The 22,669-nt window shown below is 46.0% G+C and overlaps 1 protein-coding gene across 2 annotated transcripts in view; it reads right to left on the bottom strand.

Annotated features, from left to right (window-relative positions):
• glb1l (galactosidase, beta 1-like) overlaps positions 1–22,669 on the bottom strand; it is a 128,231-nt gene that overhangs the window by 2,832 nt on the left and 102,730 nt on the right. Inside the window, exons 10-15 of one of the 2 annotated variants that reach the window (XM_084315248.1) lie at positions 11,304–11,422; positions 7,938–8,012; positions 7,413–7,502; positions 5,331–5,444; positions 3,500–3,631; positions 603–833 (exon numbers count right to left, since the gene is read on the bottom strand). In XM_084315248.1, the coding sequence (XP_084171374.1) occupies positions 603–833; positions 3,500–3,631; positions 5,331–5,444; positions 7,413–7,502; positions 7,938–8,012; positions 11,304–11,422 (761 nt within the window). The remainder of the gene's footprint in view (positions 1–602; positions 834–3,499; positions 3,632–5,330; positions 5,445–7,412; positions 7,503–7,937; positions 8,013–11,303; positions 11,423–22,669) is intronic. The other variant, XM_084315249.1, reaches the window with a different exon arrangement.

Raw genomic sequence — 22,669 nt, forward strand, 5'->3', positions numbered from 1 at the left:
TCGAGCAACTTGGAACGCGTCCAGCACACTTGATGCATATTTTGTGCCATTTTATGTCAGGGACCCGATGGACATCAATACTGGAAATCGCGATCAGACAATTGGAATATTCATTTTGGGATACCTCCTAGCAAAGGTAGGGACTATATGATGTCAATCGTACTTTGATCCTACAATGATTTCACATCGATCGCAACGATCAACGTATGTATTATTCAAAACGTATGCCGTTTTGATTTGGGAATAGTATCGTGTCCAGACGAGCAACGCGAACGACTTCAGCTAAATTCACACAGTGCTCCATAACTCAGCTTCCAGGAATTAGCCCGGATCACTCTGAAACTATACAATATTCACCACGGGATAACACGCGAACATATACATGAAGAAATTAACTTTTTTTACATGTTGGACGAGAGATAGTGACTGTCAAATGAGCCATAGTATTGTCTCCATAGCTATAATATAGAATATATAGATATAGCTCTGCAAACATCGCGACGCACAGTGAAAATGCCTATCTTTTAAAGCGTGGCCCATTGACTACAGGGATGGGGATAATCGCTGGCGCTGAATGAGTTAAAGACTTGACCAACTTTTACCTTTGTCCAGTGATCCAGTTTGAGGAAAGTGTCCCACGCCAGACCATTGGGCTGCAGGGTCCCCATGTAGAAGACGGGTCCGCTTGCGGGCTCTGTTGTCCGGGGGGCGGGCTGAGAGTATCTGCCGTCGGAATGAGGCCATCCACGGGCTATGGCTCCGTCGAGGTCCAGAGGGAAGATCTCCCAGTCGGACAGCACGTCCTTACCCAGGATCAGGTTGTTAATGAGACCCTGTAGAACCCACATCATCATCAACACTGTCATCGGAAAACTTAAATAAAGAACTAATTGAAGGGGCAGCTGGGTGGCGCAGCGGACTAGGCACTCGTCACCAACACGAGAGACACTGGTATCGAATCCGGCTGTCAGCGTTGTCTCCGGCTTGGGCCGGCCGTCATACTGGCTCAATTGGCAGAGTCAGCGGTAGGGAAGCCGGTGGGTGGTGATCTGGTCGTTGTAAACAGCGACTCCTACAGGTCGGTCAGGGCGCCTGCACAGCGAGGAAGGGAGATGGTGAGGGTAGTGTGAGCCTCCCACACGTTACACCTCACCAATGAGAGTCCGCGCTGGCAGGTGGAAAGAAGTGGCTGGCTGACTCTGCATGTATCGGAGGGGACATGCGATAGTATCTATCAACCCTCCCTAGACCGACCAGTGGGGGGCACATGCGAGCAACGACCAGGAAAGGGAGGGGGGAATTGGCATGACGACTAAATTGGGATGGGAGAAAAACACAGAAAAACAGGAGGAGAAAAAGTGAAAAAAAATAATAATAATAATTTAGACCCCAAAAAAAAAGGTACACAATGTACCATAGCCATGAGTGATGTGTTTCCGTGTTGTATAAGACATATATTTAGTTTTACATTTCGTCTCGGCAAAAGGTACAAAAGAAACATGGGAGACGACCCAACAATGATTGTGGTCGTGGGACGAGTGCTCTCACCCTGATACAAACACAGATCTCACCACTAGACTATACCCACCCAGCCTGATACAAACACAGATCTCACCACTAGACTATACCCACCCAGCCTGATACAAACACAGCAATACTATGATGATGGTTAATTTGAACATTTAACAGTTATGGTTAACCCATTCTCCACCAATCACGTGTTAAGGCGGGTTTCTCCGCCATGCGTTGTCTGCCAATCACGCCGTAAGGCGTGTTTGAGATCAATATTTCATATTTTCAACATGGTATTCATATTTCACCCACGGAGTCTTGGCTGATGCTGTCTGAGCCAGCACAACTCTGCAACGCTTCAATACTGCCACCTTGTGGCCGATCGGCGAGTTGCCAAACCGGAAGTGCCCGTTGGAGCTCGGCCCGTCCCCTAATTTCGTCCAGCCACTCGTTTATCGTCCCGGGGCTCAATACAGACACCGTGGATATGGATCTTTGCCATAACTCAATAATCAACATGATTTGGACGTGTATTAGTAATACACAAACCGGAAATGGATCGCATCGATCAACATCACATAAGTGGGATCTGTTTGCTCCACTCTCATCGCCCAACACTACGAGGAGACTGACGTGAGTTTCAGCGTTTTTCTTTATCATTTTCGATACAAACTGCTCTGATCAATATATCACCCATACTACATAAATCATTTAACGTCGATCATTGAATTATAAACGACCCCCCCCCCCCCCCTCCGTTCACCCGCAGATGATCAGTCATGACGTTTAGGACCATGTACAGTTGACATTTTTTAATATAGCACGGATCGGTATCAAACTGCATTTGATAATCTAATATATGCATTTATGCCTATATCTCACGTTCTATGAAATACGGCAGAAAACGATAAAAACATATTTATACTCAAGATGGTATTTTAGTATGAATGTGTGAATGAAAAAGTCAAACGTTCCTACTGTACATCCTGAACGATAGATAATTGATGTTGAATGGGCCATAGTAATGTCAATTTAGCAATACAATTTAAAAAGTTATAGCACTGCAAAGAAGGTGAACATCTCCATAGACAAATAGCGCTGGCAGAGGATGGTTTAGGATGGTCAAAGTGGTGGCAGAGAATGGGTTAAGGGTTGGGTTATGTTTAGGGTTAAGGTTTGGGTTAGGGTATCTTGAGGTAAAGGCTCTTGCTTCCCATGTTCGCTCCTCAGCAGGGGAACTCAAACATTTTCTGAAAACGTTAACGTTTGTACATTTTCAATAAAATACGTAAATATACTACTTGGCTATAACATTACGTACAAGAGGAATTCCACCCATTTTAAGAAATTCACATTATTCCTGTCCCAGGAAAGTTCAATCAATATTTGTTTACAGGCACCGCTCTCTCCTAAGGAGAGACATCAGAGAGAGAACCCTTCATGGTGTTTGCATGTGAGTCGCATCTTAAACCTCTTAACAGTCGGGCCGTCAAGCCTGTGCACGGGATGCACGCACGCACGTTACGGCACTTTGTGAGCGTCTACCGGCTCGGGCTGCATTTTCCGCCGATCATATAATATACCCTTCGAAACTTGAATTTACCGCCTTTCGAACACCACCTCACTCGACCAATTCGTGCCTCGGTTCTTGAGTTACATGACGATATGGCAGGCGAGCGTCTTTTTACAGGCCGCGCGTCAAATGACCACACGTCGGACTGAATGTGCTCGAGAACTGACCACTCACAGCTGATGGTGAAAATGATTGGTCAGCACTGTAGCCAACGAGTGTCCGCTTCCAATGATACAGGCACCATGGGGGGGGGGGGGGGGGGGGTGCGAATAGAGGAAGTGGGTGAAAGTTAACGAGCAAAAATGTGTTGTGACTGAATTTTCAAGACGCACAGAGGTGGATAGCCACGGAGGATTTTTCTTTACTATTTCACTTGACTTGACTCGACTCGACTCTTGGGATTCGGTGCCTTGCCTTGTAGTCGTTGATTTTGCTGCCAAAGTTCACTCTGCCCATGTTCTCCACTATGATGTCCATGACGTCTCCTCGCTGTCCAGTGACGTTCATGACCAGCCTGGTGTCTCTCTCCAGCAGGCCCCGGAACACCTGGTCACACAGGCGACGCTCGTTAGAGACGAGAACATTCAAGTACAAAGACGTTGGATGATAGAAGAACATAGGGCTGTACCGAATGCTTCGAAGCTTCGATCATAATGTTGACATTCTAAATCAACATTCGAATTTCTTTTTTTTATGTGTCTATTCATTCTGTTTAAACCAATGGGGTTTTTCTTCACAGTTGCAGATAAAGATTAGGCTACACTAATATTATAGTATTATACTATAAGACCAACCGTGCCCTTATTGGATTATTTATGTTGACGAAACTGATGAGTTATATTCATTCATTAAATAAAGTTTCTTTAATGAAGACATTTTTTTTTTTTTTTTATTATCTTTTTCCCCCTCCTTTTTTTCCTCCGATTTTCTCCCATCCCAATGTTAGTCGTTATGCCAATTCCCAATCCCCTTCCTGGTCGCTGCGCACTTACCCCCCACAGTCGGTCTGGGAGAGTGGAAGCTACCACGTGCTTCCTCCGACACACGTCCAGCCAATCAACCGCTTCTTTTCACCTGGCAGCGCGGATTCTCACTGAGAGGGTGTAACGTGTGGAAGGATCACACTCCCCCCCCCTTAGATCCTATCCGCGCTTAGCAGGCGCCCCGACCGAACTGTAGGAGTCGCTGTTTACAACGACCCGGACCCACCCCGCCAGCTTCTCCCACCCTCTAATACTGCCAATTGTATTAGTGTGAACGGCCAGCCAAGCTGGTGACAACCCCGGAGCTGTGAGCTGGATTCGAACAGGCGAATCCAGCCGCTCCGGGGTTGGTGACGAACGCAATCTCCGTTACGCCACCTGACCGCCCCCTAAAGAAAGTTGATTTAATAATGAAAAACTAATTAAACTTTATTCAAATTGAGGATTTAGTTTGAGGATATAATTTTTTTTTTAAATGTAATCTTTTTTTATTTGTTTATTAATTAAGTCATAAAATATGACGACAGACATTCGAAGCTTCGTTCGAATACTTCAATAGAAGCTTTGAATGTTAAAAAATGACATTCGGTACAGCCCTAGAAAAACAACAGGTTCTGCTGCAACACAAAGAATGAACTAAAATCTCTCGGAAGAGTGGAACATTAGAATTCGTCCCGCATTCACTGTTCATTTGAATGAACGTAGCATTTGTCTCGTTTTAATATATCTAAAGAAGAGCGTATTTTGTGACTTGCACAAGTCAATGAATAAGAATTGAAATCGGGCCTTGTTTTTTTTCCCACATTCAAATTAAGATAAGATATTCCTTTATTGATCCCCTTGTGGGAAATTCAGGCATCATAGCAGCATGGGGGGGGGGGGGGGTACAGGTGCATGTGATAGTAGAATACATGATACAGGTCATACAATTATAGTACAGTGGAGAAGTAAACATTTAAATAGAATAAAAAATAGGCACTATAACAATATCATCAAAAAAATTCATGGATCGGAGTGGTTCTGCTGCCCTCTGGGGATAGTGACCTTGGGCCGTCATCATATTTGATCATACCAGCGCTTGTATTCCTGTGCTTTATTGTTCTCATTTCTATTATTGTATGTACGCACATATGGGCAAGTAAGGCAGTGTAAATAGGTCAAGGTGCAGATGAGAATGTACATTCATGTTTACATCCCCCCCCCCCCCCCCCAAAACCGATTGGCTAGACCACAACAACACTTCATTGTGAAGTACTACCCACCCCATTGACGGACACATATGCACGGTCATGAACACCATTCAGGGGGGTGATGAGCGGGGTGGCCTCCGGCAGGTCTCTGGGCAGTTTGGTCCGATACAGCATATATCCATAGTACTGAAACACAATAGACAGCCATATGTTGGAGACACAACGGCCTAGATGTTCTCCACGTTTCAAGAGTTTCACTCTCATTATCATGGCCTCTTCTCTGCCATTAGGGTTTAGAGTTAGAGGGTTATGGCTCCCACAGAGTCGGGCGTACTGTGAGCGGACCGGACTCCGCGCAGCATGTCCACCGCAGACGTTTTTTGAGGTTTCACGTTTCTGAGGTTCGAGCGATGTACCGATTTCCTACATTTCTCGTGCCAGTTTACTACATTTCCCACAATCCTTTGCGCGCTGTTTCGTCCACCGATGTCAAAATAAAGAGTCTAGTTTTATCTCCGTTTCCAAGATTTTGAAATAAAACGGGCCGTTTTACACACTTCATTTAGAAAAGCCATTCCAACTTCTCAAGTTTCTTCAGATGATGAAAAAAAAATACATGGTCCAAATGAATATGAATTGAATTGGAATGGATAACGATTAGCGATAGTAAAACAGAATTTCGACGTCATCTACCTGCCAAAGTCTTACCGGACCAATCCTACCAATAGAACCGTGATCCTGCCCTACTCTCTCTTGGCACGGAGTGAGTGTTCAGAGTAAAATGCAGATCGGTGTCACGTTTAATGCAGGTCGATGTCAACCAACACACCGAGCAGCCTTTTGTGTGACACCGGTGCGCGATGCGGACATCTGCCCATTTAAAAATGTGAGCTTCGCCGGGACGTACCCTGCAGAGGTCCGCTTTCAGTCCGCGCGGACCTCTGTAGAGTCCGTTCCGCGTACGTTGTGCTCGACTCTGTGAGAGCCTTTAGGGTTAGAGGGTTAGGGTTAGAGGCAGGAACAAAGGAACAACACATCTGTCACCATCTTAGTGAATACATCTATGTCTCATCCAGTGCAATAACTTGTGCAATACTGAAGTTTCGGGCAAAAGGGCAACGTGCTAATCTACAGTTAACATGCTAATCTACAGTTAACATGCTAATCTACAGTTAACATGCAATCTACAGTTAACATGCTAATCTACAGTTAACATGCAATCTACAGTTAGCATGCAATCTATAATTAACATGCAATCTACAATTAGCATGCAATCTACAGTTAGCATGCAATCTACAGTTAGCATGCAATCTATTCCAGCACTTTACAATATAAGTGCAATAAAATGATCACATTAGCACTTTACAATACAAGTGCAATAAAATGATCACATTAGCACTTTACAATTCAAGTGCAATAAAATGAGCACATTAGCACTTTGGCACAAGCACCAGTCACTTTAACACCTGGTACCTAAAGCACCTTAAACTTATTTATATTTCCTGGTTGTCTGTTCCTGTGATTATGACGTTTGTGTAGTTTAGTAACTTGTACTGTTGTCTGTTCCTGTGATTATGAAGTTATTCACATATTATTCAACAGTAATGTAAATATGCCAGTGTTGCTGGGTAGCTAGTTTTCACCTGTATTCCCTGTTGGCAAGATGTTAAATACCAGGTAAAAACTGAATATAGACATTTTATAAATTTTAACCCTTTCACTTCCAAATACCAATACACTATCAAAGGGGTAACCCATTCACTGCCACAATACAGAAGGTTAACCCTGTCACTGCCACACGACAAAGGGTTAACCCTTTCACTACCACACTACAGAAGGTTAACCTTTCACTACCACACGACAAAGGGTTAACCCTTTACCACCACACTACAGAAGGTTAACCCTTTACCACCACACTACAGAAGGTTAACCCTTTACTACCCCACTACAGACGGTTAACCGGTCGGTTAACCGTCTGTAGTGGGGTAGTAAAGGGTTAACCTTCTGTAGTGTGGTAGTGAAAGGGTTAAGAGCATAATTAAAACAGAATGGGACTTTTATAACGACAGTGTATATCACACTCACTCACACACACACACCATGTGTGAGTGTAGAAGAGCCCAGGGAACCTGAGCTACCACTCGTTCTCGTTACCTGTTTCATCTCCTCAAACGTCAGGGGGTACTGGGACCTGACGGGCCCCTGGGGTGAGAGTGTGTCCAGCAGACCACTGATGTTCCCCACCTGCCCGAGTAGGAAGGACACAGCAACGCAGGGTGTCAGAGCTAGCGGTGGGCGGCCGTCTTCTAGGATTCAATAATAGTTTTTGTCTGCTACTCTGTCCGCGACTCTCCCTCACTCTCCACCTTTAAATCCCAACTCAAAACCTAAGCATACAACCTTCCCTACCCATAACCACCCTCCTCCAACCTACCACCTCCCTTTCCCCTTCCCTACTTTCTCTCCCTCTCGGTTTTCCTTACCTTCCTGACTGTTCCCCCACTGGACTCTGTATCTGTTACTTGTTACCCATGGTTGTATGTCCTGCGTCTTCATACTGTTGCTTATTCCCTGTGGTTCTTTGTTCACTTGTTTTGCTCATTGTCAGCGTCTTTGGGTTCCTGAAAAGCACTTTATAAATAAAATGTATTATTATTATTATTATTTACTGATAGGTACCTTCGTCAGGGTCACAAAGCCATAGGCCATCTTGGGTGTTGCTGGAGGCATGGGACCGGAGGGGATGTCTCTGAACTGTCGAAACAACAAGCAAGATGTCTCTGAACTGTCAAAACAACAAGCAAGGTGTCTCTGAACTGTCAAAACAACAAGCAAGGTGTCTCTGAACTGTCAAAACAACAAGCAAGGTGTCTCTGAACTGTCAAAACAACAAGCAAGGTGTCTCTGAACTGTTGAAACAACAAGCAAGGTGTCTCTGAACTGTCAAAACAACAAGCAAGGTGTCTGAACTGTTGAAACAACAAGCAAGGTGTCTCTGAACTGTTGAAACAACAAGCAAGGTGTCTCTGAACTGTCAAAACAACAAGCAAGGTGTCTCTGAACTGTCAAAACAACAAGCAAGGTGTCTCTGAACTGTCAAGACAACAAGCAAGGTGTCTCTGAACTGTCAAAGCAACAAGCAAGGTGTCTCTGAACTGTTGAAACAACAAGCAAGGTGTCTGAACTGTCAAAACAACAAGCAAGGTGTCTCTGAACTGTCAAAACAACAAGTAAGGAGGTGTCTTTGAACTGTCAAAACAACAAGCAAGACAAACACAGTTTTGTTTAGCCACGGTAAGATGACCTAATTCACAAGACAGAGCTTTGTTTAGCCACGGTAAGCTGACCTAAGACACAAGACACCACAATGTTATGGACCACAATGGAAACAAGCCATGGCTTTATTGTGTTTTATCCATTTGACCCCTGTTATTGTTTTTTCAAATGTTGTCCTACTGTTGTGTCAATAAAGTATTCAATCAATCAATCAAACCTTTGTTTAGCCACGGTAAACTGACCTAAGACACAAAACAGACCTTTGTTTAGCCACGGTAAGCTGACCTAAGACACAAAACAGACCTTTGTTTAGCCACGGTAAGCTGACCTAAGACACAAAACAGACCTTTGTTTAGCCACGGTAAGCTGACCTAAGACACAAAACAGACCTTTGTTTAGCCACGGTAAGCTGACCTAAGACACAAAACACAGTTTTGTTTAGCCACGGTAAGCTGACCTAAGACACAAAACAGAGCTTTGTTTAGCCACGGTAAGCTGACCTAAGACACAAAACAGACCTTTGTTTAGCCACGGTAAACTGACCAGAGACACAAAACAATTTTGTTTAGCCACGGTAAGCTGACCTAAGACATAAAACACAGTTTTGTTTAGCCACGGTAAGCTGACCTAAGACACAAAACTGTTTTGTTTAGCCACGGTAAGCTGACCTAAGACACAAAACAGACCTTTGTTTAGCCACGGTAAGCTGACCTAAGACACAAAACAGACCTTTGTTTAGCCACGGTAAGCTGACCAGAGACACAAAACAGTTTTGTTTAGCCATGGTAAGCTGACCTAAGACACAAAACAGACCTTTGTTTAGCCACGGTAAGCTGACCTAAGACACAAAACAGACCTTTGTTTAGCCACGGTAAGCTGACCAGAGACACAAAACAGTTTTGTTTAGCCATGGTAAGCTGACCTAATACACAAAACGCAGTTTTGTTTAGCCACGGTAAGCTGACCTAAGACACAAAACAGTTTTGTTTAGCCACTGAGAGAAAACGGGTGTTCTGGGGGTGTTTTTCAATGTATGTGATGTATAGATTGGGGGGGGATGACCACAGCTAAAACGGTGCCGGGTCAGAGAGATCGATATGTGCATGGCTTGCCTTAGAAGAGGGTGATCGAACGGTGGTTCAGAGCGAGCAGGAGTCACTGAATAGCAGCACACTGAGCAGGGGATGTTGACATTCCGATCTGGAACAAGCTGATAGCGGCACAGAGCGAGGGAGAGGGGTGACATCCTTACTGAGAACAGTAATGAAACGTTTTGAAATGTGTGAAAGGTTATTAGCAGTTGTCATGACAGCGCGTCGCATGACAACCAGAAGGGGGTGGGCCGTCGTTGCTAGGACAAAGATCCTATAAAGGTGACAGTGGTTCCGGCTAAGGGCAGACTAAGATCTGACTGAGACTAAGAGGGAAGAAACCAGAAGAGACTCTCTCCTCTCATCACGGAGAGGGGGGGGGGGGAATGCCACATCATCATTAGCTTCGGCTAACACGAGGAGGGTTCAGGCTAACGACCAGGCCTGACCACTATTGGACTGAATAACAGCAGAGATGATAGCAACGAAAATACAATCGGATAACATCTGGGCTGAGGCTTCTGTTTATATCAATAAACAACGCTTCTCCTTGTAAGGTATTACGCTGTGTCAAAGTGTCGAATTCTTACGAAGGTGGAGAATTATTATGGTTTGCGGATCGCACTAACGGGGAGAGATAAGGATTTTATCAGCCAGTATAGGAGACGTCAGGACCATTAAAATTACACAACGCAGAGGAATTGGATGGAGAGAGGATAACACAAGAAGACGTGATACTGGCCAGATTGATCAGAATCTAACACACGGTAAGCTGACCAGAGACACAAAACAGTTTTGTTTAGCCACGGTAAACTGACCTAAGACACAAGACAGAGCTTTGTTTAGCCACGGTAAGCTGACCTAAGACACAAAACACAGTTTTGTTTAGCCACGGAAAAATGACCTAAGACACAAGACAGAGCTTTGTTTAGCTCCACGGTATGCTGACCTAAGCATACTAATCCTACTTCCCATCCATACAGTTACAGACCTGGTGGTCCGGACCGTGGTACCTTCTTGATAACATGGCCAGCAGCTTGTCAGTGGGGTCTCCGGCCTCAAGACAGTTAAAGGGGAACTATTTTACTATTTCTTTCACTATTTGGGCACTTTTACACAATTCCTGTGAGTCTATGGAACACCTCTGTAATATATATATTTTTTGTATTCATTGTTTTGTATTTCTAATCAAGTCCTCAAAAACAGCATTTTTCTACCTCAAGATTTCGAGCTGTTTTGAGCCTGGGCTCCTAAACCACTGTGCATCGTCGTGTTCTCCTGAACATTAACATGCAGCAGTGACTATAACATCACATATAGGCACATTTTCAAACGACTCAGTTCAGTGAGGGTGAATATTGTGAGAGGAGAATTGGAAGAATGCGCCAATATGAGAATTTTGAGACATAGATCATATTAATATAAGTTCACATAGCTAGGAAACAATGCTAAACACTCAAAAAGGCCATTTATAAGATAGTTCCCCTTTAATATAGTAGAACAGTGGTACCTTCTTGATCACATCTCTGATGGCCAGCAGCTTGTCAGTGGGGTCTCCTGCCTCAAGACAGTTAATATAGTAGAACAGTGGTACCTTCTTGATCACATCTCTGATGGCCAGCAGCTTGTCAGTGGGGTCTCCTGCCTCAAGACTGTTAATATAGTAGAACAGTGGTACCTTCTTGATCACATCTCTGATGGCCAGCAGCTTGTCAGTGGGGTCCCCGGCCTCAGACAGAGGAGCACTGTAGTCGTAGCTGGTCACCACCGAGCGGAACCTGGTGTCGTGATCCGCACCTCCAGGGGAAAGTGGAAGGAACACATGTTAGTTCTGTAGGACCTGGGTCTATTCAACATGTGAGTTCTGTAGGACCTGGGTCTGTTCAACATGTTAGTTCTGTAGGACCTGGGTCTGTTCAACATGTGAGTTCTGTAGGACCTGGACCTGGGTCTGTTCAACATGTTCGTTCTGTGGGACCTGGGTCTGTTCAACATGTTAGTTCTGTAGGACCTGGGTCTGTTCAACATGTGAGTTCTGTAGGACCTGGGTCTGTTCAACATGTTAGTTCTGTAGGACCTGGGTCTGGGTCTGTTCAACATGTTAGTTCTGTGGGACCTGGGTCTGTTCAACATGTTAGTTCTGTGGGACCTGGGTCTGTTGAACATGTTAGTTCTGTAGGACCTGGGTCTGTTCAACATGTTAGTTCTGTGGGACCTGGGTCTGTTCAACATGTTAGTTCTGTAGGACCTGGGTCTGTTCAACATGTTAGTTCTGTAGGACCTGGGTCTGTTCAACATGTGAGTTCTGTAGGACCTGGACCTGGGTCTGTTCAACATGTTAGTTCTGTAGGACCTGGGTCTGGGTCTGTTCAACATGTTAGTTCTGTAGAACCTGGACCTGGGTCTGTTCAACATGTTAGTTCTGTGGGACCTGGGTCTGTTTCAACATGTTAGTTCTGTGGGACCTGGGTCTGTTCAACATGTTAGTTCTGTGGGACCTGGGTCTGTTCAACATGTTAGTTCTGTAGGACCTGGGTATGTTCAACATGTGGGACCTGGGTCTGGGTCTGTTCAACATGTGAGTTCTGTAGGACCTGGACCTGGGTCTGTTCAACATGTGAGTTCTGTAGGACCTGGGTCTGTTCAACATGTTAGTTCTGTAGGACCTGGGTCTGTTCAACATGTTAGTTCTGTAGGACCTGGGTCTGTTCAACATGTGAGTTCTGTAGGACCTGGACCTGGGTCTGTTCAACATGTTAGTTCTGTAGGACCTGGGTCTGTTCAACATGTTAGTTCTGTAGGACCTGGGTCTGTTCAACATGTGAGTTCTGTAGGACCTGGGTCTGTTCAACATGTGAGTTCTGTAGGACCTGGGTCTGTTCAACATGTTAGTTCTGTAGGACCTGGGTCTGTTCAACATGTTAGTTCTGTAGGACCTGGGTCTGTTCAACATGTGAGTTCTGTAGGACCTGGGTCTGTTCAACATGTGAGTTCTGTAGGACCTGGGTCTGTTCAACATGTGAGTTCTGTAGAACCTGGACCTGGGTCTGTTCAACATGTTAGTTCTGTAGGACCTGGGTCTGTTCAACATGTTAGTTCTGTAGGACCTGGGTCTGTTCAACATGTGAGTTCTGTAGGACCTGGGTCTGTTCAACATGTGAGTTCTGTAGGACCTGGGTCTGTTCAACATGTGAGTTCTGTAGAACCTGGACCTGGGTCTGTTCAACATGTTAGTTCTGTAGGACCTGGGTCTGTTCAACATGTGAGTTCTGTAGGACCTGGGTCTGTTCAACATGTTAGTTCTCTGGGACCTGGGTCTGTTCAACATGTTAGTTCTGTAGGACCTGGGTCTGTTCAACATGTGAGTTCTGTAGGACCTGGGTCTGTTCAACATGCGAGTTCTGTAGGACCTGGGTATGTTCAACATGTTAGTTCTGTAGAACCTGGACCTGGGTCTGTTCAACATGTGAGTTCTGTAGGACCTGGGTCTGTTCAACATGTGAGTTCTGTAGGACCTGGGTCTGTTCAACATGTTAGTTCTGTAGGACCTGGGTCTGGGTCTGTTCAACATGTTAGTTCTGTGGGACCTGGGTCTGTTCAACATGTTAGTTCTGTGGGACCTGGGTCTGTTCAACATGTTAGTTCTGTAGGACCTGGGTCTGTTCAACATGTTAGTTCTGTGGGACCTGGGTCTGTTCAACATGTTAGTTCTGTAGGACCTGGGTCTGGGTCTGTTCAACATGTTAGTTCTGTAGAACCTGGACCTGGGTCTGTTCAACATGTTAGTTCTGTGGGACCTGGGTCTGTTTCAACATGTTAGTTCTGTGGGACCTGGGTCTGTTCAACATGTTAGTTCTGTGGGACCTGGGTCTGTTCAACATGTTAGTTCTGTAGGACCTGGGTATGTTCAACATGTGAGTTCTGTGGGACCTGGGTCTGGGTCTGTTCAACATGTGAGTTCTGTAGGACCTGGACCTGGGTCTGTTCAACATGTGAGTTCTGTACTAACTGTAGGACCTGGGTCTGTTCAACATGTTAGTTCTGTAGGACCTGGGTCTGTTCAACATGTTAGTTCTGTAGGACCTGGGTCTGTTCAACATGTGAGTTCTGTAGGACCTGGACCTGGGTCTGTTCAACATGTTAGTTCTGTAGGACCTGGGTCTGTTCAACATGTTAGTTCTGTAGGACCTGGGTCTGTTCAACATGTTAGTTCTGTGGGACCTGGGTCTGTTCAACATGTTAGTTCTGTAGGACCTGGGTCTGTTCAACATGTTAGTTCTGTGGGACCTGGGTCTGTTCAACATGTTAGTTCTGTAGGACCTGGGTCTGGGTCTGTTCAACATGTTAGTTCTGTAGAACCTGGACCTGGGTCTGTTCAACATGTTAGTTCTGTGGGACATGGGTCTGTTTCAACATGTTAGTTCTGTGGGACCTGGGTCTGTTCAACATGTTAGTTCTGTGGGACCTGGGTCTGTTCAACATGTTAGTTCTGTAGGACCTGGGTATGTTCAACATGTGAGTTCTGTGGGACCTGGGTCTGGGTCTGTTCAACATGTGAGTTCTGTAGGACCTGGACCTGGGTCTGTTCAACATGTGAGTTCTGTAATCTGTAGGACCTGGGTCTGTTCAACATGTTAGTTCTGTAGGACCTGGGTCTGTTCAACATGTTAGTTCTGTAGGACCTGGGTCTGTTCAACATGTTAGTTCTGTAGGACCTGGGTCTGTTCAACATGTTAGTTCTGTAGGACCTGGGTCTGTTCAACATGTGAGTTCTGTAGGACCTGGGTCTGTTCAACATGTGAGTTCTGTAGGACCTGGGTCTGTTCAACATGTTAGTTCTGTAGGACCTGGGTCTGTTCAACATGTTAGTTCTGTAGGACCTGGGTCTGTTCAACATGTGAGTTCTGTAGGACCTGGACCTGGGTCTGTTCAACATGTGAGTTCTGTAGAACCTGGACCTGGGTCTGTTCAACATGTTAGTTCTGTAGGACCTGGGTCTGTTCAACATGTGAGTTCTGTAGGACCTGGACCTGGGTCTCTTCAACATGTTAGTTCTCTGGGACCTGGGTCTGTTCAACATGTTAGTTCTGTAGGACCTGGGTCTGTTCAACATGTGAGTTCTGTAGGACCTGGGTCTGTTCAACATGCGAGTTCTGTAGGACCTGGGTATGTTCAACATGTTAGTTCTGTAGAACCTGGACCTGGGTCTGTTCAACATGTGAGTTCTGTAGGACCTGGGTCTGTTCAACATGTTAGTTCTGTAGGACCTGGGTCTGTTCAACATGTGAGTTATGTAGGACCTGGGTCTGTTCAACATGTGAGTTCTGTAGGACCTGGGTCTGTTGAACATGTGAGTTCTGTAGGACCTGGGTCTGTTCAACATGTGAGTTCTGTAGGACCTGGGTCTGTTCAACATGTTAGTTCTGTTGGACCTGGGTCTGTTCAACATGTGAGTTCTGTAGGACCTGGGTCTGTTCAACATGTTAGTTCTGTAGGACCTGGGTCTGTTCAACATGTTAGTTCTGTTGGACCTGGACCTGGGTCTGTTCAACATGTTAGTTCTGTAGGACCTGGGTCTGTTCAACATGTTAGTTCTGTAGGACCTGGGTCTGTTCAACATGTTAGTTCTGTAGGACTTGGGTCTGTTCAACATGTTAGTTCTGTAGGACCTGGGTCTGTTCAACATGTTAGTTCTGTAGGACCTGGGTCTGGGTCTGTTCAACATGTTAGTTCTGTAGAACCTGGACCTGGGTCTGTTTCAACATGTTAATTCTGTGGGACCTGGGTCTGTTCAACATGTGAGTTCTGTAGGACCTGGACCTGGGTCTGTTCAACATGTGAGTTCTGTAGAACCTGGACCTGGGTCTGTTCAACATGTTAGTTCTGTAGGACCTGGGTCTGTTCAACATGTGAGTTCTGTAGGACCTGGACCTGGGTCTGTTCAACATGTTAGTTCTGTAGGACTTGGGTCTGTTCAACATGTGAGTTCTGTAGGACCTGGGTCTGTTCAACATGTGAGTTCTGTAGGACCTGGGTATGTTCAACATGTTAGTTCTGTAGAACCTGGACCTGGGTCTGTTCAACATGTGAGTTCTGTAGGACCTGGGTCTGTTCAACATGTTAGTTCTGTAGGACCTGGGTCTGTTCAACATGTGAGTTATGTAGGACCTGGGTCTGTTCAACATGTTAGTTGTGTTGGACCTGGGTCTGTTCAACATGTGAGTTCTGTAGGACCTGGGTCTGTTCAACATGTTAGTTCTGTAGGACCTGGGTCTGGGTCTGTTCAACATGTTAGTTCTGTAGAACCTGGACCTGGGTCTGTTCAACATGTTAATTCTGTGGGACCTGGGTCTGTTCAACATGTTAGTTCTGTGGGACCTGGGTCTGTTCAACATGTTAGTTCTGTAGGACCTGGGTCTGTTCAACATGTGAGTTCTGTGGGACCTGGGTCTGGGTCTGTTCAACATGTGAGTTCTGTAGGACCTGGGTCTGTTCAACATGTTAGTTCTATAGGACCTGGGTCTGTTCAACATGTTAGTTCTGTAGGACCTGGGTCTGTTCAACATGTGAGTTCTGTAGGACCTGGGTCTGTTCAACATGTGAGTTCTGTAGGACCTGGGTCTGTTCAACATGTTAGTTCTGTAGGACCTGGACCTGGGTCTGTTCAACATGTTAGTTCTGTAGGACCTGGGTCTGTTCAACATGTGAGTTCTGTAGGATCTGGACCTGGGTCTGTTCAACATGTTAGTTCTGTAGGACCTGGGTCTGTTCAACATGTGAGTTCTGTAGGACCTGGGTCTGTTCAACATGTGAGTTCTGTAGGACCTGGGTCTGTTCAACATGTGAGTTCTGTAGGACCTGGGTCTGTTCAACATGTTAGTTCTGTAGAACCTGGACCTGGGTCTGTTCAACATGTGAGTTCTGTAGGACCTGGGTCTGTTCAACATGTTAGTTCTGTAGGACCTGGGTCTGTTCAACATGTTAGTTCTGTAGGACCTGGGTCTGTTCAACATGTGAGTTCTGTAGGACCTGGGTCTGTTCAACATGTGAGTTCTGTAGGACCTGGGTCTGTTCAACATGTTAGTTGTGTAGGACCTGGGTCTGTTCAACATGTTAGTTCTGTAGGACCTGGGTCTGTTCAACATGTGAGTTCTGTAGGACCTGGGTCTGTTCAACATGTAAGTTCTGTAGGACCTGGGTCTGTTCAACATGTTAGTTCTGTAGGACCTGGGTCTGGGTCTGTTCAACATGTTAGTTCTGTGGGACCTGGGTCTGTTCAACATGTTAGTTCTGTGGGACCTGGGTCTGTTCAACATGTTAGTTCTGTAGGACCTGGGTCTGTTCAACATGTTAGTTCTGTGGGACCTGGGTCTGTTCAACATGTTAGTTCTGTAGGACCTGGGTCTGGGTCTGTTCAACATGTTAGTTCTGTAGAACCTGGACCTGGGTCTGTTCAACATGTTAGTTCTGTGGGACCTGGGTCTGTTTCAACATGTTAGTTCTGTGGGACCTGGGTCTGTTCAACATGTTAGTTCTGTGGGACCTGGGTCTGTTCAACATGTTAGTTATGTAGGACCTGGGTCTGTTCAACATGTGAGTTCTGTGGGACCTGGGTCTGGGTCTGTTCAATATGTGAGTTCTGTAGGACCTGGGTCTGTTCAACATGTGAGTTCTGTAGGACCTGGGTCTGTTCAACATGTTAGTTCTGTAGGACCTGGGTCTGTTCAACATGTTAGTTCTGTAGGACCTGGGTCTGTTCAACATGTGAGTTCTGTAGGACCTGGACCTGGGTCTGTTCAACATGTTAGTTCTGTAGGACCTGGGTCTGTTCAACATGTGAGTTCTGTAGGACCTGGGTCTGTTCAACATGTGAGTTCTGTAGGACCTGGGTCTGTTCAACATGTTAGTTCTGTAGGACCTGGACCTGGGTTTGTTCAACATGTGAGTTCTGTAGGACCTGGGTCTGTTCAACATGTGAGTTCTGTAGGACCTGGGTCTGTTCAACATGTGAGTTCTGTAGGACCTGGGTCTGTTCAACATGTGAGTTCTGTAGGACCTGGACCTGGGTCTGTTCAACATGTGAGTTCTGTAGAACCTGGACCTGGGTCTGTTCAACATGTTAGTTCTGTAGGACCTGGGTCTGTTCAACATGTGAGTTCTGTAGGACCTGGGTCTGGGTCTGTTCAATATGTGAGTTCTGTAGGACCTGGGTCTGTTCAACATGTGAGTTCTGTAGGACCTGGGTCTGTTCAACATGTTAGTTCTGTAGGACCTGGGTCTGTTCAACATGTTAGTTCTGTAGGACCTGGGTCTGTTCAACATGTGAGTTCTGTAGGACCTGGACCTGGGTCTGTTCAACATGTTAGTTCTGTAGGACCTGGGTCTGTTCAACATGTGAGTTCTGTAGGACCTGGGTCTGTTCAACATGTGAGTTCTGTAGGACCTGGGTCTGTTCAACATGTTAGTTCTGTAGGACCTGGACCTGGGTTTGTTCAACATGTGAGTTCTGTAGGACCTGGGTCTGTTCAACATGTGAGTTCTGTAGGACCTGGGTCTGTTCAACATGTGAGTTCTGTAGGACCTGGGTCTGTTCAACATGTGAGTTCTGTAGGACCTGGACCTGGGTCTGTTCAACATGTGAGTTCTGTAGAACCTGGACCTGGGTCTGTTCAACATGTTAGTTCTGTAGGACCTGGGTCTGTTCAACATGTGAGTTCTGTAGGACCTGGGTCTGTTCAACATGTGAGTTCTGTAGGACCTGGGTCTGTTCAACATGTGAGTTCTGTAGGACCTGGGTCTGTTCAACATGTGAGTTCTGTAGGACCTGGACCTGGGTCTGTTCAACATGTGAGTTCTGTAGAACCTGGACCTGGGTCTGTTCAACATGTTAGTTCTGTAGGACCTGGGTCTGTTCAACATGTGAGTTCTGTAGGACCTGGGTCTGGGTCTGTTCAATATGTGAGTTCTGTAGGACCTGGGTCTGTTCAACATGTGAGTTCTGTAGGACCTGGGTCTGTTCAACATGTTAGTTCTGTAGGACCTGGGTCTGTTCAACATGTTAGTTCTGTAGGACCTGGGTCTGTTCAACATGTGAGTTCTGTAGGACCTGGACCTGGGTCTGTTCAACATGTTAGTTCTGTAGGACCTGGGTCTGTTCAACATGTGAGTTCTGTAGGACCTGGGTCTGTTCAACATGTGAGTTCTGTAGGACCTGGGTCTGTTCAACATGTTAGTTCTGTAGGACCTGGACCTGGGTTTGTTCAACATGTGAGTTCTGTAGGACCTGGGTCTGTTCAACATGTGAGTTCTGTAGGACCTGGGTCTGTTCAACATGTGAGTTCTGTAGGACCTGGGTCTGTTCAACATGTGAGTTCTGTAGGACCTGGACCTGGGTCTGTTCAACATGTGAGTTCTGTAGAACCTGGACCTGGGTCTGTTCAACATGTTAGTTTCCGTAGGACCTGGGTCTGTTCAACATGTGAGTTCTGTAGGACCTGGGTCTGTTCAACATGTTAGTTCTGTGGGACCTGGGTCTGTTCAACATGTTAGTTCTGTAGGACCTGGGTCTGTTCAACATGTGAGTTCTGTAGGACCTGGGTCTGTTCAACATGTGAGTTCTGTAGGACCTGGGTATGTTCAACATGTTAGTTCTGTAGAACCTGGACCTGGGTCTGTTCAACATGTGAGTTCTGTAGGACCTGGGTCTGTTCAACATGTTAGTTCTGTAGGACCTGGGTCTGTTCAACATGTGAGTTCTGTAGGACCTGGGTCTGTTCAACATGCGAGTTCTGTAGGACCTGGGTCTGTTCAACATGTGAGTTCTGTAGGACCTGGGTCTGTTCAACATGTGAGTTCTGTAGGACCTGGGTCTGTTCAACATGTTAGTTCTGTTGGACCTGGGTCTGTTCAACATGTGAGTTCTGTAGGACCTGGGTCTGTTCAACATGTTAGTTCTGTAGGACCTGGGTCTGTTCAACATGTGAGTTCTGTAGGACCTGGACCTGGGTCTGTTCAACATGTTAGTTATGTTGGACCTGGACCTGGGTCTGTTCAACATGTTAGTTCTGTAGGACCTGGGTCTGTTCAACATGTTAGTTCTGTAGGACCTGGGTCTGTTCAACATGTTAGTTCTGTAGGACTTGGGTCTGTTCAACATGTTAGTTCTGTAGGACCTGGGTCTGTTCAACATGTTAGTTCTGTAGGACCTGGGTCTGGGTCTGTTCAACATGTTAGTTCTGTAGAACCTGGACCTGGGTCTGTTCAACATGTTAGTTCTGTGGGACCTGGGTCTGTTTCAACATGTTAATTCTGTGGGACCTGGGTCTGTTCAACATGTTAGTTCTGTGGGACCTGGGTCTGTTCAACATGTTAGTTCTGTAGGACCTGGGTCTGTTCAACATGCGAGTTCTGTGGGACCTGGGTCTGGGTCTGTTCAACATGTGAGTTCTGTAGGACCTGGACCTGGGTCTGTTCAACATGTGAGTTCTGTAGGACCTGGGTCTGTTCAACATGTGAGTTCTGTAGGACCTGGGTCTGTTCAACATGTGAGTTCTGTAGGACCTGGGTCTGTTCAACATGTTAGTTCTGTAGGACCTGGGTCTGGGTCTGTTCAACATGTTAGTTCTGTGGGACCTGGGTCTGTTCAACATGTTAGTTCTGTGGGACCTGGGTCTGTTCAACATGTTAGTTCTGTAGGACCTGGGTCTGTTCAACATGTTAGTTCTGTAGGACCTGGGTCTGGGTCTGTTCAACATGTTAGTTCTGTAGAACCTGGACCTGGGTCTGTTCAACATGTTAGTTCTGTGGGACCTGGGTCTGTTCAACATGTGAGTTCTGTAGGACCTGGGTCTGTTCAACATGTTAGTTCTGTAGGACCTGGGTCTGTTCAACATGTTAGTTCTGTAGGACCTGGGTCTGGGTCTGTTCAACATGTTAGTTCTGTAGAACCTGGACCTGGGTCTGTTCAACATGTTAGTTCTGTGGGACCTGGGTCTGTTTCAACATGTTAGTTCTGTGGGACCTGGGTCTGTTCAACATGTTAGTTCTGTGGGACCTGGGTCTGTTCAACATGTTAGTTATGTAGGACCTGGGTCTGTTCAACATGTGAGTTCTGTGGGACCTGGGTCTGGGTCTGTTCAACATGTGAGTTCTGTAGGACCTGGGTCTGTTCAACATGTGAGTTCTGTAGGACCTGGGTCTGTTCAACATGTTAGTTCTGTAGGACCTGGGTCTGTTCAACATGTTAGTTCTGTAGGACCTGGGTCTGTTCAACATGTGAGTTCTGTAGGACCTGGACCTGGGTCTGTTCAACATGTTAGTTCTGTAGGACCTGGGTCTGTTCAACATGTGAGTTCTGTAGGACCTGGGTCTGTTCAACATGCGAGTTATGTAGGACCTGGGTCTGTTCAACATGTTAGTTCTGTAGGACCTGGACCTGGGTCTGTTCAACATGTGAGTTCTGTAGGACCTGGGTCTGTTCAACATGTGAGTTCTGTAGGACCTGGGTCTGTTCAACATGTGAGTTCTGTAGGACCTGGGTCTGTTCAACATGTGAGTTCTGTAGGACCTGGGTCTGTTCAACATGTGAGTTCTGTAGGACCTGGACCTGGGTATGTTCAACATGTTAGTTCTGTAGAATCTGGACCTGGGTCTGTTCAACATGTGAGTTATGTAGGACCTGGGTCTGTTCAACATGTGAGTTCTGTAGGACCTGGGTCTGTTCAACATGTTAGTTCTGTTGGACCTGGGTCTGTTCAACATGTGAGTTCTGTAGGACCTGGGTCTGTTCAACATGTTAGTTCTGTAGGACCTGGGTCTGTTCAACATGTGAGTTCTGTAGGACCTGGACCTGGGTCTGTTCAACATGTTAGTTCTGTTGGACCTGGACCTGGGTCTGTTCAACATGTTAGTTCTGTAGGACCTGGGTCTGTTCAACATGTTAGTTCTGTAGGACCTGGGTCTGTTCAACATGTTAGTTCTGTAGGACTTGGGTCTGTTCAACATGTTAGTTCTGTAGGACCTGGGTCTGTTCAACATGTTAGTTCTGTAGGACCTGGGTCTGGGTCTGTTCAACATGTTAGTTCTGTAGAACCTGGACCTGGGTCTGTTCAACATGTTAGTTCTGTGGGACCTGGGTCTGTTTCAACATGTTAATTCTGTGGGACCTGGGTCTGTTCAACATGTTAGTTCTGTGGGACCTGGGTCTGTTCAACATGTTAGTTCTGTAGGACCTGGGTCTGTTCAACATGCGAGTTCTGTGGGACCTGGGTCTGGGTCTGTTCAACATGTGAGTTCTGTAGGACCTGGACCTGGGTCTGTTCAACATGTGAGTTCTGTAGGACCTGGGTCTGTTCAACATGTGAGTTCTGTAGGACCTGGGTCTGTTCAACATGTGAGTTCTGTAGGACCTGGGTCTGTTCAACATGTTAGTTCTGTAGGACCTGGGTCTGGGTCTGTTCAACATGTTAGTTCTGTGGGACCTGGGTCTGTTCAACATGTTAGTTCTGTGGGACCTGGGTCTGTTCAACATGTTAGTTCTGTAGGACCTGGGTCTGTTCAACATGTTAGTTCTGTGGGACCTGGGTCTGTTCAACATGTTAGTTCTGTAGGACCTGGGTCTGGGTCTGTTCAACATGTTAGTTCTGTAGAACCTGGACCTGGGTCTGTTCAACATGTTAGTTCTGTGGGACCTGGGTCTGTTTCAACATGTTAGTTCTGTGGGACCTGGGTCTGTTCAACATGTTAGTTCTGTGGGACCTGGGTCTGTTCAACATGTTAGTTATGTAGGACCTGGGTCTGTTCAACATGTGAGTTCTGTGGGACCTGGGTCTGGGTCTGTTCAACATGTGAGTTCTGTAGGACCTGGGTCTGTTCAACATGTGAGTTCTGTAGGACCTGGGTCTGTTCAACATGTTAGTTCTGTAAGACCTGGGTCTGTTCAACATGTTAGTTCTGTAGGACCTGGGTCTGTTCAACATGTGAGTTCTGTAGGACCTGGACCTGGGTCTGTTCAACATGTTAGTTCTGTAGGACCTGGGTCTGTTC

This window comes from Notolepis coatsorum (genome assembly GCF_963971535.1).
Source record: "Notolepis coatsorum genome assembly, chromosome: 5".
NCBI lineage: Eukaryota > Metazoa > Chordata > Actinopteri > Aulopiformes > Paralepididae > Notolepis > Notolepis coatsorum.